This window comes from Poecile atricapillus, chromosome 4 (assembly GCF_030490865.1).
Source record: "Poecile atricapillus isolate bPoeAtr1 chromosome 4, bPoeAtr1.hap1, whole genome shotgun sequence".
In the NCBI taxonomy this organism is placed as follows: domain Eukaryota; kingdom Metazoa; phylum Chordata; class Aves; order Passeriformes; family Paridae; genus Poecile; species Poecile atricapillus.
In genome coordinates this window covers 75,645,504-75,658,968 of record NC_081252.1, presented here as the reverse complement: position 1 = coordinate 75,658,968, position 13,465 = coordinate 75,645,504, and the positions used below count along the sequence as shown (strand labels likewise).

Sequence of the window (13,465 nt, the reverse complement as noted above, 5' to 3'; positions counted from 1 at the left end):
CAGGCCAGCATTCCCATCCAGGGCCGGCATTCCCATCCCAGATCAACATTCCCATCCCGGGCCGGCATTCCCAGTTCGACCCGGCATTCCCAGTCCGAGCCAGCATTCCCACCCCGGCCCGGCATTCCCATTCCGGATCGGCATTCCCATCCAGCGCCGGCATTCCCAGTTCGGGCCAGCATCCCCAGTCCGAGCCGGCATTCCCAGTCCGGGCCGGCATTCCCAGTCCGGGCCAGCATTCCCAGTTCGGGCCAGCATTCCCAGTCCGGGCCAGCATTCCCAGTCCGGGCCGGCATTTCCATCCAGGGCCGGCATTCCCAGTTCGGGCCAGCATTCCCAGTCCGGGCCAGCATTCCCAGTCCGGGCCAGCATTCCCTGGAGCCGCAGCCCAGCAGCAGCCCCTGACTTTGCGGCTCCCTGGGAACGGGCCGTGTCCTGACCCCTCCCGGGACACAATCCATTGCCTTTCCTACCTCTGGGCCATTCCCGGAACAATTCCCAGCTGGTGCCTTTCATTCAGGCGCCGCCGAGCACTTTGCAAACTTTAATTAAAGCTCGCGGCCCTCTGGGAACAGGGAATTGCCTTTTCCCGAGCTGATGGAAGGGGAAGCGGGGCATAAAGCGATTCCCGGCTCCAGCGGGATGAGGCTCCCCGGCATTCCCGGGAATGGGGAATTTTCCAGATCCCTCGCTGGGATCCACCACCACCATGGGAAGAGCGCGAGCAGCTCCCGGTGGGATCAGCTGCCCCCTCCGACTCCGGGAGGAATCGGTTCAAATTCCCGAGCCCGGGGTTTTATCCCTTCCCAAATTAACCCTTCTGGGGCCGGCTGTTGGTGAATCCCAGCTCCACCATTCCCGGGGTCCTGCGGCAGGGTGAGGATGGCTCCTGCATCCCTGTCCTGCATCCCTGTCCTGCATCCCTGTCCTGCATCCCAGTCCTGCATCCCTGTCCTACATCCCCGTCCTGCATCCCAGTCCTTCATCCCAGTCCTGCATCCCCGTCCTGCATCGTGTCCTGCATCCCTGTCCTACATCCCAGTCCTGCATCCCCGTCCTGCATCCCCGTCCTGCATCCCTGTCCCGCATCCCTGTCCTGCATCCCTGTCCTGCATCCCTGTCCCGCATCCCTGTCCCGCATCCCTGTCCTGTATCCCAGTCCTGCATCCCTGTCCTGCATCCCTGTCCTGCATCCCAGTCCTGCATCCCTGTCCCGCATCCCTGTCCCGCATCCCTGTCCTGCATCCCTGTCCCGCATCCCCGTGCTGCATCCCTGTACGCAGCTCCTAGCCCCGTGTCCTGCATCCCTGTCCTGCATCCTGTCCTGCATCCCAGTCCTGCATCCCTGTCCTGCATCCCTGGACGCGGCTCCCAGCCCCGTGTCCTGCACGGTGTCCCCGGGGCCCCCTCAGAGTCCCGCCTGGCCCCAAGGTGACATTGCCACCACCAGGGGACAATCCACGGTGGCTCCGCGTGGAGCTCCCCCGGGCAGTGAGGCTGAGAACGCTGGGTCGGGATGGGGACACAAGGACCAGCCCCGCTGTCACCCAAAGTGTCACCACCCCCTGCACCCCCTCCTGCTGTCCCTGGGTCGGGATGGGGACACAAGGACCAGCCCCGCTGTCACCCAAAGTGTCACCATCCCCTGCACCCCCTCCTGCTGTCCCTGGGTCGGGATGGGGACACAGGGACTGGCCCTGCTGTCACCCGAAGTGCCACCACCCCCTGCACCCCCTCCTGCTGCCCCTCCGGAGACACCCCAAAAACGCTGTGGTTTGTTTTTGGGGACAGTTCTCGGGGGGAGGGGACAACTGCCAGCCCCGGGGTTTGCACTGGGCCGCTCTCCTGCTCTATCTGGGCATCTTTCTCCTCCTGTGATTCCCAGGCATTCGCTCTAATTGTTAATTGTTAATTATTAATTACGGAGCAGCTGCAATTCCCAGCCGGCCATGAGTCCCTGGCCAGGGCTGCTCCGTCCCTGCAGGGACAGCTCCAGGAGAGACAGCGGGATATCCATGATTCCATAATCACCCCAAATCCAGGAGGGACACTGGGATATCCAGGGATTCCACAATCACCCCAAATCCAGGGGGGACAGAGGGATATCCAGGGATTCCATAATCACCCCAAATCCAGGAGAGGACACTGGGATATCCAGGGATTCCACAATCACCCCAAATCCAGGAGGGACACTGGGATATCCAGGGATTCCATAATCATCCCAAATCCAGGAGGGACACTGGGATATCCAGGGATTCCATAATCACCCCAAATCCAGGAGGGACACTGGGATATCCAGGGATTCCACAATCACCCCAAATCCAGGAGGGACACTGGGATATCCAGGGATTCCATAACCAGCCCAAATCCAGGAGGGACACTGGGATATCCAGGGATTCCATAACCAACCCAAAGTTCCCTCTGGCAGGAGCCAGGGAGAGGCCTCTGCTCTGGGAATGCAGATTTGAGACCCCAAGCAGGGTTTGCCCCTCGAGCTGCCGGGGGTGGAGCGGCTCTGCTGGGAATTCTGGGCTCCATGGTGCCAGAGGAATCCAGGGAATTGCCTTCCCAGCCCAGGGTGATCCCATGGGAGCTGAGGTGACCTGGTGCCACCAGCGCTGGGCACAGCGAGGCCGTGTCCCATGGGAACAGTGCCCCAGCTCATCCCATATCCCCCATCCCACATCTCATATCCCACATTCCACACCCCATATCCCCCATCCCATATCCCACACCCCACACCCCATATCCCACATCCCAGCCTGGCACACCAACCCTGCAGCAGCCACAGTGCCGAGATCCCTGCTGATCCCGGTGTCCCCACATTTCCCGGTGTCCCCACATTTCCCGGGATCCCCACATTTCCCAGGATCCCTGCTGATCCCAGTGTCCCCACATTTCCCAGTGTCCCCGCATTTCCTGGGATCCCCACATTTCCAGGATCTCTGCTGATCCCAGTGTTCCCACATTTCCTGGTGTCCCTGCTGATCCCGATGTCCCCACATTTCCTGGTGCCCCCACATTTCCCAGTGTCCCCACACTTCCCAGTGTCCCCACATTTCCCGGTGTCCCTGCTGATCCCGGTGTCCCCACATTTCTGGGATCCCTGCTAATCCCAGTTATCCCCACATTTCCTGGTGTCCCCACATTTCCAGGATCCCTGCTGATCCCAATGTCCCCACATTTCCCGGGATCCCTTCTGATCCCAGTGATCCCCACATTTCTCGATGTCCCCACATTTCCCGGTGTCCCCACATTCCCAGGATCCCTGCTGATCCCGGTGTCCCCACATTTCCCGGTGTCCCTGCTGATCCCGGTGCCCCACATTCCCAGGATCCCTGCTGATCCCGGTGTCCCCACATTTCCCGGTGTCCCTGCTGATCCCGGTGTCCCCACATTCCCAGGATCCCTGCTGATCCCGGTGTCCCCACATTTCCTGGCGTCCCTGCTGATCCCGGTGTCCCCACATTTCCTGACGTCCCTGCTGATCTCAGTGTCCCCACATTTCCAGGATCCCTGCTGATCCCAATGTCCCCACATTTCCCGGTGTCCCTGCTGATCCCGGTGTCCCCACATTTCCCAGTGTCCCCACATTTCCCAGTGTCCCCACATTCCCAGTGTCCCCACATTTCCTGGGATCCCCACATTTCCAGGATCCCTGCTGATCCCGGTGTCCCCACATTTCCTGGTGTCCCTGCTGATCCCGGTGTCCCCACACACCCCCTCGATGCCCCCTGGGTCTCACCCCACTGTTCCCATCACACCCAAAGCCCCCGATGGCTGCTCTTGCTCAGCCCATCCCACGTTCCCTTTGGAGCCCTTCCTGCACCTTCTCCACCCTGGAATTGTGGCAGGGCCCTGAGCTCCGTTCTGCTCCCCCAGCCCCTTTCATTTTGCTGTTCCCAGGCCTGTTAATCCTCATCCCGAATTAACGCAGCTCCTGGGTAGGAGAAGGGCTGGGAAGGGATTAAACACTGGCACCATCCCCACCCCATATCCCATATCCCATATCCCACATCCCATATCCCATATCCTATATCCTATATCTTATATCCTATATCCTATATCCTATATCCTATATCCTATATCCTATATCCTATATCCTATATCCTATATCCTATATCCTATATCCTATATCCCATATCCCACATCCCATATCCCATATCCCATATCCCACATCCCATATCCCATATCCCATATCCTATATCCTATATCTTATATCCTATATCCTATATCCTATATCCTATATCCTATATCCTATATCCCATATCCCACATCCCCTATATCACATCCCATATCCCATATCCCACATCCCATATCCCACATCCCATATCCCATATCCCACATCCCATATCCCATATCCCATATCCCATATCCCATATCCCATATCCCATATCCCATATCCCATATCCCATATCCCACATCCCACATCCCATATCCCATATCCCATATCCCATATCTCACATCCCATATCTCACATCCCATATCCCATATCCCATATCCCACATCCCACATCCCATATCCCATATCCCATATCCCATATCTCACATCCCATATCTCACATCCCATATCCCATATCCCACATCCCATATCCCATATCCCATATCCCACATCCCATATCCCACATCCCAAGACATTTCCTGAGGCCTGGCAGGACCTGAACCCTCCCCACCTTCCCTGGGCTGCTCCAGGTGTTGCTCCCTGGCTGGGGCACCCAGAGCTGGCGAGCCCAAAGGGAAAAACTCCCTTTTCCAGGGGGAAAAGCATCTGGGAAATCGGGCCAGGCACAGCCAGGGCCTGGAACCCCGAGTGGGAATTGTTAAATCCATGAGAAAATTATAAATCCCCAAAAACTGTGGGTTCGGTGCCTGTGTCACACCGGGATGGGTGTCATGGATAAAGCAGACTGGTTTTCCATGGAAATTCAATTCCATGTGGGATTTATCACCGAATATTGAATTAATAATAATAATAATAACAGTAACAATAATAATAGTAATAATAATAATAGTAATAATAGCAATAATAATAATAAGAATAATAATAGTAATAATATCCTGGGTTTGACACAGCCACCAGCCCCCGGTGTCCCACTCCTCCAATTCCCTCACCCGGGTGTATCCTATCCTATATTCTATGCCATGTCACATCTCTTATCCCATCCCATATCCCATCCCATGTTCTATCCCATATCCCATCCCATATCCCAGCCCATATCCCATCCCATATCCCATCCCATATCCCATCCCATATCCCATCCCTTATCCCATCCCATATCCCATCCCTTATCCCATCCCATATCCCATCCCATATCCCATCCCTTATCCCATCTCTTATCACATCCCATGTTCTATCCCATATCCCATCCCTTATCCCATCTCTTATCCCATCCCATGTCCCATCCCTTATCCCATCCCTTATCCCATCCCTTATCCCATCCCATATCCTATCCCATATCCCATCCCGTATCCCATCCCTCAGCACACTGGGATTATTTTCCTCCAGGTAATTAAACCAGATTTAAAAAAAAAAAAAAAATTAAAGATAAAGACTGTTTTTCCAAAGCCACAAAGCAGAAGGGAAGAACGTTTCCCTCTGCCGGGCGCCGTTCCCGGATGGATCCGTGGGAAGGATGGGAGCCTTTCCCGGCCCTGCCGCTGCCTCCCGTTGTCCCCGCGCCCGCTCCCCGCCAGCAGCAGCCGCTTCCCAAAACCACGGAAACACCGAGCTACCAAACGGGCTGCAGCACACACAGGAAAAGGGAATTTAAAATGTCTACGTGGCCTCTTTGCACCCCAAAATCTCTGGGATTTGGGGTTGGGATGCCGCTGCATTTCCCCAGGAATAAACGGCATTATCGCATTTAGGCTCCAGGCGATGATGGAAAAGGCCAGGGAATGGCTGAGCTGGCCCTGGGGCATTCCAGAGCTGCCCTTTCCACCCCGACGAGTTCCTGGCTGTTCTTTGACCTTTGGGGTTTGTCCTTTTTTCCCTTTTTTCCTCCATTCCAGCCCGGAGAGGTGACGGGAGCAGCGGGAAGGGACCCGAGCCAGTGCCAGCGCTGAGCCCCACGAGCCGCAGGGACAGCATCACCCTTGGGCTCCAAACACCCCCGGGATTTTGGGGGCTCGGTCCTCCCTTCCTGACAGCCACAGCTGCTCCTTCCCGCTGTCCCCGTGCCGGTGACATTTTCCTGGCAGGAATTTCCCACTCCCAGGGATGGAGGTTTGGTGTGGAGGAGCCCGGGTGAGGATGAGCCAGGCGGGCAGTGGGAACTCCCACGGCTCCAGATCTATTTCCCAAATCAATTAAAGCTTAAAAATTCAATTAATTCAGCACATAGGCCCAACCACCTCACCAGAATTTGGGGAAAACTTTCTCCATCCCTCAGCTGCTGAATATCCCGGGAAATAGCGCTCCTTCCCCTGCAGCGTTTGGGAGCTCGCCGGGACACCGGGCTTCCAGAGACGCTCAGCCCCAGCTCCCTCATTTTCCCCCAGCTCTGTCCACTTTTCCTCTCATCCCTGTGCTTCTCCTGGCTCTCCTTACACCTGAATTCCCGTGAAATGTCTGTTCTGATCCCAGAAAGTCTCATCCGACACCAGCGCCCTTCGGCAGCGCCGTCTCCACACCCGTCCTGAATTCCGGGCGCACAGAGCGGGGCTGCTCGGCTCAGTCACGCTTTTCCAGCTTCCCAGAGAAGCCTTCGGGCTGCTGCTCCTTTCCTAACTGGATTTTTAAACCCATCAATTGCTCCCAGGGAAAACACCCCGAGCCAGGGAGGAACAACACCAGGAAAGCGCTCCGGAGAGCGGGACCGTGCCGGAGCTGCATCCCCAGCCCCAAAGCTGCCGCAGCCTCTGTGACACCCAAATGCCACCACACAAAAACCCCAAATCCAGCTCGAGGGGCCCAGGAACACCCGCAGGCTCTGGGGCTGCCGGCACCTGCTGGAACCCCAGGCCTGGAACCCCAGCTGGGATTTCCCACAGCAGCGCTGCGCGGATCCGGTGCCGGTTCCGAGCTGCTCCCGGGGCTGCGGATCTGGGACACGCTGGGACACGAGGGATGGGACACATGGGAGACATGGGGTGGGACAGGCTGGGACCCATGGGGTGAGACAGAAGGGACACATGGGATGGGACAGGAGGGACACAAGGGATGGGACAGAAGTGACACACAGGATGGGACAGAAGGGACACACGGGGTGGGACGGGTTGGGACCCATGGGATGGGACAGAAGGGACACTCAGGGTGGGACAGAAGGGACACACGGGGTGGGGCAGAAGGGACAGGCTTGTGGGACAGGCTGGGACACACAGGATGAGACAAACGGGTCCCACAGGATGGGACACCTGGGTCACTTGAGGTGGGACAGGCTGCGACACTCGGGGTGGGATAACTGGGACACACAGGATGGGACAGGAGGGACACACGGGTGGGACAGAAGGGACACACGGGGTGAGATAACTGGGACACACGGGTGGGACAGGAAGGACACACAGGATGGGACAGGAGGGACACACAGGATAGGACAAGAGGGACACACGGGGTGACACAGGAGGGACACACGGGATGGGACAGGAGGGACACACGGGTGGGACAGAAGGGACACACAGGATGGGACAGGAGGGACACACGGGGTGACACAGGAGGGACACACGGGTGGGACAGAAGGGACACAAGGGATGGGACAGGAAGGACACACGGGTGGAACAGAAGGAGCACACAGGATGGGACAGGAGGAGCAGACAGGATGGGACAGGAGGGACCCTCGGGTGGCAGTACCTGTGTCTCGGAGAGGCTGAGGCTGCTGGCCAGCTGCTTGCGCTCGGCGCCCACCACGTAGTGGTTCTTCTCGAAGGCCCTCTCCAGGCGCAGCAGCTGCGATGGGGAAAAGGCCGTGCGGATGCGCTTGGGCTTGCGGGCGAAGGGGCCGTGCAGCAGGAGGCTCTCCTGGGACACCTCGCTCCCTGCGGGCACACACAGAGCTCAGCCCCGGAACCCCCTCTGCAGGCCCGGCTTGGGCTCATTTCCTTGCCCCGTGGCACGGGAAGGGCACAAAAGGGGAATTGCGGGGTTTTTTGGAGCTTTCCCCATCCCAAAATTGCAGCGTTTGTGCCCCGTTCTCCCTCTCGGCTGATCTCAGCCCCACGGTGGGGTTGGACACAGCGCCAAAGGGTGGGGAGGGAGGGGGAATGAAAGAAAGAAAGAAAGAAAGAGGGAGAAGGGATGGATGGGGAGAGCAGCAGGAAGAGGAAAGAAAGAGGAAGAGAAGGTGGGAGGCAGAGAAAAAACTGAGACAGAGAGAAAAAGAAATTATAAAACAGGAGGAAGACTGAGAAATTTACAGGAAAAGAAAACAGAAAAGGAAAGGTAAGAAAGAAAATAGTGAAGTGGAGAAAGAAAGAGGGAAGGGGACAAGGAAAGAGAGGAGAAAAGTGGGGAAGCAATAAAAAAAAAAACAGGGAAAGAAAGAGAAAGGAAAAAAGAGAAAGAGACAAGAAGTGGGAAAGCAAAAAAAAAAAAAAAATTGAAAGAAGGGAAGAAGCAAAGAACAACGAGCGAGAGAAGGAAAGCTGTAAAGCAAGCGAGCGAAACAAGGTAGAAAGAAACGAAAGCAAGGGAAGAACAAGAAAATTAAAGGCGGAGAGAGAAGGCAGGAGAGAGGGACGGCTCGGAAGAGCCGGGCCCGGGGGCTGTGGGGGACCGGGAGCCCCGCACGGCCCCGGCCGGAGCCGCTCTCGGGGCGGAGGGAGCCGGGCCGGTGCCCCCGGGAGCCGCCGGCAGCGGCCGCAATCCCCGGCGGAGCCCCGGGGACGAGCGAGGGCTTGGTGCCGAGCAGATAAAACTAATCCGGGCTGTGGGACCCCCCCCGGCACCGCGGCGGGACAGGCGGAGAGAGGAAACGGGGAGGCAAAAAAAGAGAAAAATAAAACCGAGAAAAAAACAAACTAACAAACAAAAAAGAAAAAAAAACGAGGGAAAAAAAAACATGTGGGAAAAAGGGAAGAAAAGGACGCGGATAAAGAAAGGAAAAGGAAAAGAAAGAGGATAGGAAGGAACAAGGAGAAAGAAAATGAAGATTGAAAAAAATAAGAGACAGAACCAGAAAATGAAGAGAAAGAAAGAAAGAACGAAAGAAGCGAAACAGGAAAGCGAAGAAAAGAAAGAGAAGGAAAGAAAGCGAGGAAATAAATAAAGAGAAGAAAAGGAACGGAGAAAAAATCTACGGAACCAAACAACATCTCTCTGCGCAGCCGAGATCCACCGCACCGAAATCCTTCCCTTCGTTCCCGGGAAGGAGAAAACCAAATTCCCTTCTCGGCTGCGCACGGAGGCGGCGGCGCCGGTCCCGTCCCCCGGAGCTCCGCGATGCTCGGCCGGGACTCCGCGAGGCTGCCCGGCTCTTCCCGGCCCCGACCGCGGCCCCGGGGCTCCGGGAGCGCTCCGGCCGCGGGTGTGCAACGGCGGCGGCACCGGCAGCTCCGAGGCACCGGCAGCTCCGAGGCACCGGCAGCTCCGAGGCACCGGCCCCGCTGAGCAGCGCCCGGGGCCCCGGCCGTGAGTGCGGGCACGGCAGCAACAGGTCCTGCCCTGCAGCCGGGCCCCCCGAGCCCCGGGCAGGAGCCCCGAGGCTCCGCAGCCCCCGGGGCCGCCGCCAGCCCTCGGCCCGCGCCCCCCGCAGCCCCCGCTCACCTTGGAAGCGGTGGCCGAAGAAGCGGTTCCGCAGCACCCAGGGGTAAAAGTTGAGCGGGTCGCGGTGCTGCGGCCCGAAGAAGGGGTGCGGGTGCGGCAGGGCCGAGCCCCCCAGCTGGGGGGGCCCGACGGGCAGCGCCGGGTGCCCCACGGCCTCGGGGAAGACGAGCTCGGCGCTGCCGTACAGGGCCCGGCCGGCGGCTCCCTGGAAGCCGGGGGCGAAGGCGGCGGCGTCGGCGGCGGCGGCGGGGCCGGGGTAGGCGAGGGCGGCGGGGCGCGGGGGGTCCTCGGGGCCCAGGGGGGTGTCCTTGCCCACCAGGGACTCGATGGTGAAGCAGCGCTTCGCAGACGGCTGGAACATGGTGTGAGCCGGGAGCGGGGGGGGGCCGGAGCGGGGCCGGTCCTGCGGGTGCGCGCGTGTGTGCGGTGTGTGTGTGTGTGCGTGTGCAAGAAACCTCCCCCTGGGCACGGCACACACACACGGACCCGCGCCCCGCACCCCTCCCTCCCTCCGCCCCCGCCCCGCCGCCCACCCGCGGGCGCCCACGCAGCCCCGAGCCCCGGCGGATGCGGGCGGTACCTGCGGGGCCGGGCAGGGGCCGCCTCACCTGAGCCCCGCGGAACACAGGAGAGGCCGGAGGAGGCAGGGCCGGGCTGGGAGGGCAGGGAATGTAGGGATGGGATGGGGAGAGCAGGGAATGCAGGGATGGGATGGGATCGGAGATCAGGGCCGGGATGGAAAGGGCAGGGAATGTAGGGATGGGATGGGATGGGATGGGAGACCAGGGAATGTAGGGATGGGATGGGATGGGATCGGAGAGCAGGGCCGGGACGGGATGGGATGGGATGGGGAGAACAGGGGAGGCAGGGATGGGATGGGAGAGCAGGGAATGTAGGGATGGGATGGGATGGGGAGAACAGGCAATGTAAGGATGGGATGGGAGAGCAGGGCAGGGATGCGGAGGGCACGGGAGGCAGGAATGGGATGGGGAGAACAGGGGAGGCAGGAATGGGATGGGATGGGATGGGATGGGATGGGATGGGATGGGATGGGATGGGATGGGATGGGATGGGATGGGATGGGATGGGATGGGATGGGATGGGATGGGATGGGATGGGATGGGATGGGATGGGATGGGATGGGATGGGATGGGATGGGATGGGGAGAATAGGGGAGGCAGGAATGGGTGGGATGGGGAGAACAAGGAATGTAGAGGTGGGATAGGATCGGAGAGCAGGGGACAGTGGGGATGCGGTGGGATGGGGAGCGCAGGGGAAGGCAGGGACGGGAAGTGCGAGGTAGAGGAGGCAGAGGAGGGGCAGGGGAGGTAGAAGGAAGCAAGACGAGGCCGCGGGAGGACGAGGGCAGCCAGGAAGAGTCAGAGGAGGCACAAGGAGGCCGGGGGAGGCCGGGGGAGGCACGGGAGGCAGAGCCAGGCAGGGGAGGACAAGGGGAGGACAGGGGGAGATGGGGCAGGAAGGGGAGGCAGGGGCAGACAGGGGAGGAAGGGGAGGCAGAGGAGGCAAAAGGACGCAGAGAGCGCCCGAAAAACTGGACTGGAGCCGCTCCCGCAGGCGCGCCGCGAAGTTGTGGCAGAGGGGCTCCGGCTGCGGGGGAGGTTTCCCTCCGTCTTTAAAAAAACAAAACAAAACAATTTTTTAAAAAAATTAAAAACTCCTCATTTTTTCTTCCTCTTTTGGTTTTCTTGTTTTCTCTCTCTTTTTTATTTTTTTTTCTTATCTTTTTTATTTTTTTTTCTTTTCGCGATTTCAGTGACAGCCCCAGCCTTGGCCGCAGCAGCGAGCGGAGCTCCGGCCCTCGGGGGGAGGACAGGTGAAACCTCCCCCGCCTCTCCCGCCCCCCGCGCAAGCTCCGCTCCCCTCCGCGGAACCCCTTCCCAAAGCAGGACCTTCCCCCGGCCGAAACCTCCTTCCCACGGCTCCGATCCCGCTCCGGGAGCCAAAACCCGAAATGTCCGAGCTCTCAAGAAGCGGCGATCGGAGCCGCTGAGCCCCGGCTCGGGGGGATGCGCGGGCGCGCAGCCCCTGCGCGGGCCGCTCCCGAGTTCACTCCGCAGTTTGGCTCTGCTCGGAGTTTTGTTGGCCCGCGGAGGCGGGGGCCAGCCCTCCCCTCCCGCACAAAGAGGGTTGAAAGTCTATTTTCCACTTGGCTGGATCGAAATACTCCGCGCGGGATCCTTCCCCCCGCGGAGAGGAGAGCGCTGCTGCGCGCCCGCGGGCTCTGCGCGGACGCGCTCCCGCAAGAGCCTGCGGGAAGAAGGATGGGGGGAGAAAAGGCAAAATTACACGAAATCCCAGAGAAGTGAAAGCCTAAAATTGGAGCGAGAGCGTCGGCAAAGCGTTTGTGAATTTTATTTTCATTTCCGCAAGAGAAAGAGAGAGAGAAGGGGGAAAAAATAATCGATATTAAAAATATTTTATAAATAGATTTTAAAATATATATTTCCTTTTTTTATTTTTATTTTTATTTATTTTTAATAGGAAAAGTGGAAATAAAGAAGCGGAGTTGGGTGAGAGAGCTGGCGGAGAGAGCAGCGGGAGCGGAGCGGGGAACACCCGCGGAGGAACGGGGATGGGAAGGGATGGGAAGGGGAAAGGATGGGAAGGGAAAGGGATGGGAAGGGGAAGGAGAAGGGGACGCGGGCTCAGCTCGGCTCCTTCGCGGAAACTGTGCCCGGCTCCGGACCGTTTGTGGAATTTCATTTAAATCAATTTAATCCAATTGAATTCAATTTAATTTTTTTTTTTTTTTCTCTCTCTTTTTTTTTTTTTTTTTCCCGCGACCTTTCTCTGCCCCCGGGGCCGGCCCGGGGGGATCCGCGGCCCCTCCGCCCCTGCCCTGCGGCGGCCGCGGGTGCGGAGCGGGCTCTGCTGGATCCGCGGCCCCGGAGAGCGGAGCGGGGCCCGGATTTCGTTTCGTGCGGATCTCCCTCGATTTCAGCATCTTCTGCGGGAGAAAAATGGGAAAGGCGGCCGGGCTGCGGCCGCTTCCCACGGGATCCCCGCCGCCGGCAGCTGCCCTCGGCGCCCCGGCTCCACCGGGAGGTTTTCTGGGAGGGAGAAGCTTCGGTTTGGGGGTGAATCATCCTCTCGGGAATTTATAAATCTTTCACCTGATTTTGTTTTTTTCCCTCAATTGGCCCCGCTGGTTTTCAGTCCCGGCTCAGTGTCCAGGCGAGGCTGCTCGGATGCTCCGAAGGGAACCGGGGAGCTGAAAGCGACCGAGAACTCCCAAATTTATCTTTAAATTTGTGTTTCCCCTCTGCTCTCCCAGGCCTGCTCCCAGCTCCAGGATAACTCCAGAAAGATTTGTATCCCTTTGGGAACAAACCCGGACTCGCCGAGCGGGGACCTTGCTCGGGCTGGAGGTGCCCCTGGTTTCTCGAGAGGAAAACTTTGTCCGTGGAATGCCCAGGAGAGGGGAGCCGGGATGGATTCCTTCCCGCTGGATTCCGGCCGGGAGCAGCTCCGGGAAGGGGAAAAAAAGGCATTTTCCTTTTGAACGAAAGAGCCGCCGGCAGTGCGAGCGCAGGGGCCGGGCAGGGGCTGCTGCTCCGCGCTCGGGGGCGCCGGGGAGGGAAAGGGGGATCCGGGAAATCCAGCCCTGGGGGGATCCCGCAAGGAGCAAACGGAAAAGGAGGGAAGGAGAGGGAGAGAGGGACAGGACAGGCACCGAGCAGCGGCCGCGGGTCATTTCTGGGCTGTAGGGGTGGCACAGGGCCAGCGCTGTGCCCGTGTCCATCGG

General features: G+C 58.9%; 1 protein-coding gene across 5 annotated transcripts in view; it reads right to left on the bottom strand.

Annotated features, from left to right (window-relative positions):
• EMX1 (empty spiracles homeobox 1) overlaps positions 1–10,329 on the bottom strand; it is a 76,477-nt gene extending 66,148 nt beyond the window's left edge. The window contains exons 1-4 of one of the 5 annotated variants that reach the window (XM_058837782.1): positions 10,308–10,329; positions 9,700–10,102; positions 7,789–7,973; positions 5,747–6,292 (exon numbers count right to left, since the gene is read on the bottom strand). In XM_058837782.1, the coding sequence (XP_058693765.1) occupies positions 5,864–6,292; positions 7,789–7,973; positions 9,700–10,060 (975 nt within the window). In that variant the 5' untranslated portion in view covers positions 10,061–10,102; positions 10,308–10,329 and the 3' untranslated portion in view covers positions 5,747–5,863. The other 4 variants (XR_009277552.1, XM_058837785.1, XM_058837783.1 and 1 more) reach the window with 4 other exon arrangements.
• Positions 10,330–13,465: the final 3,136 nt, after the last annotated feature.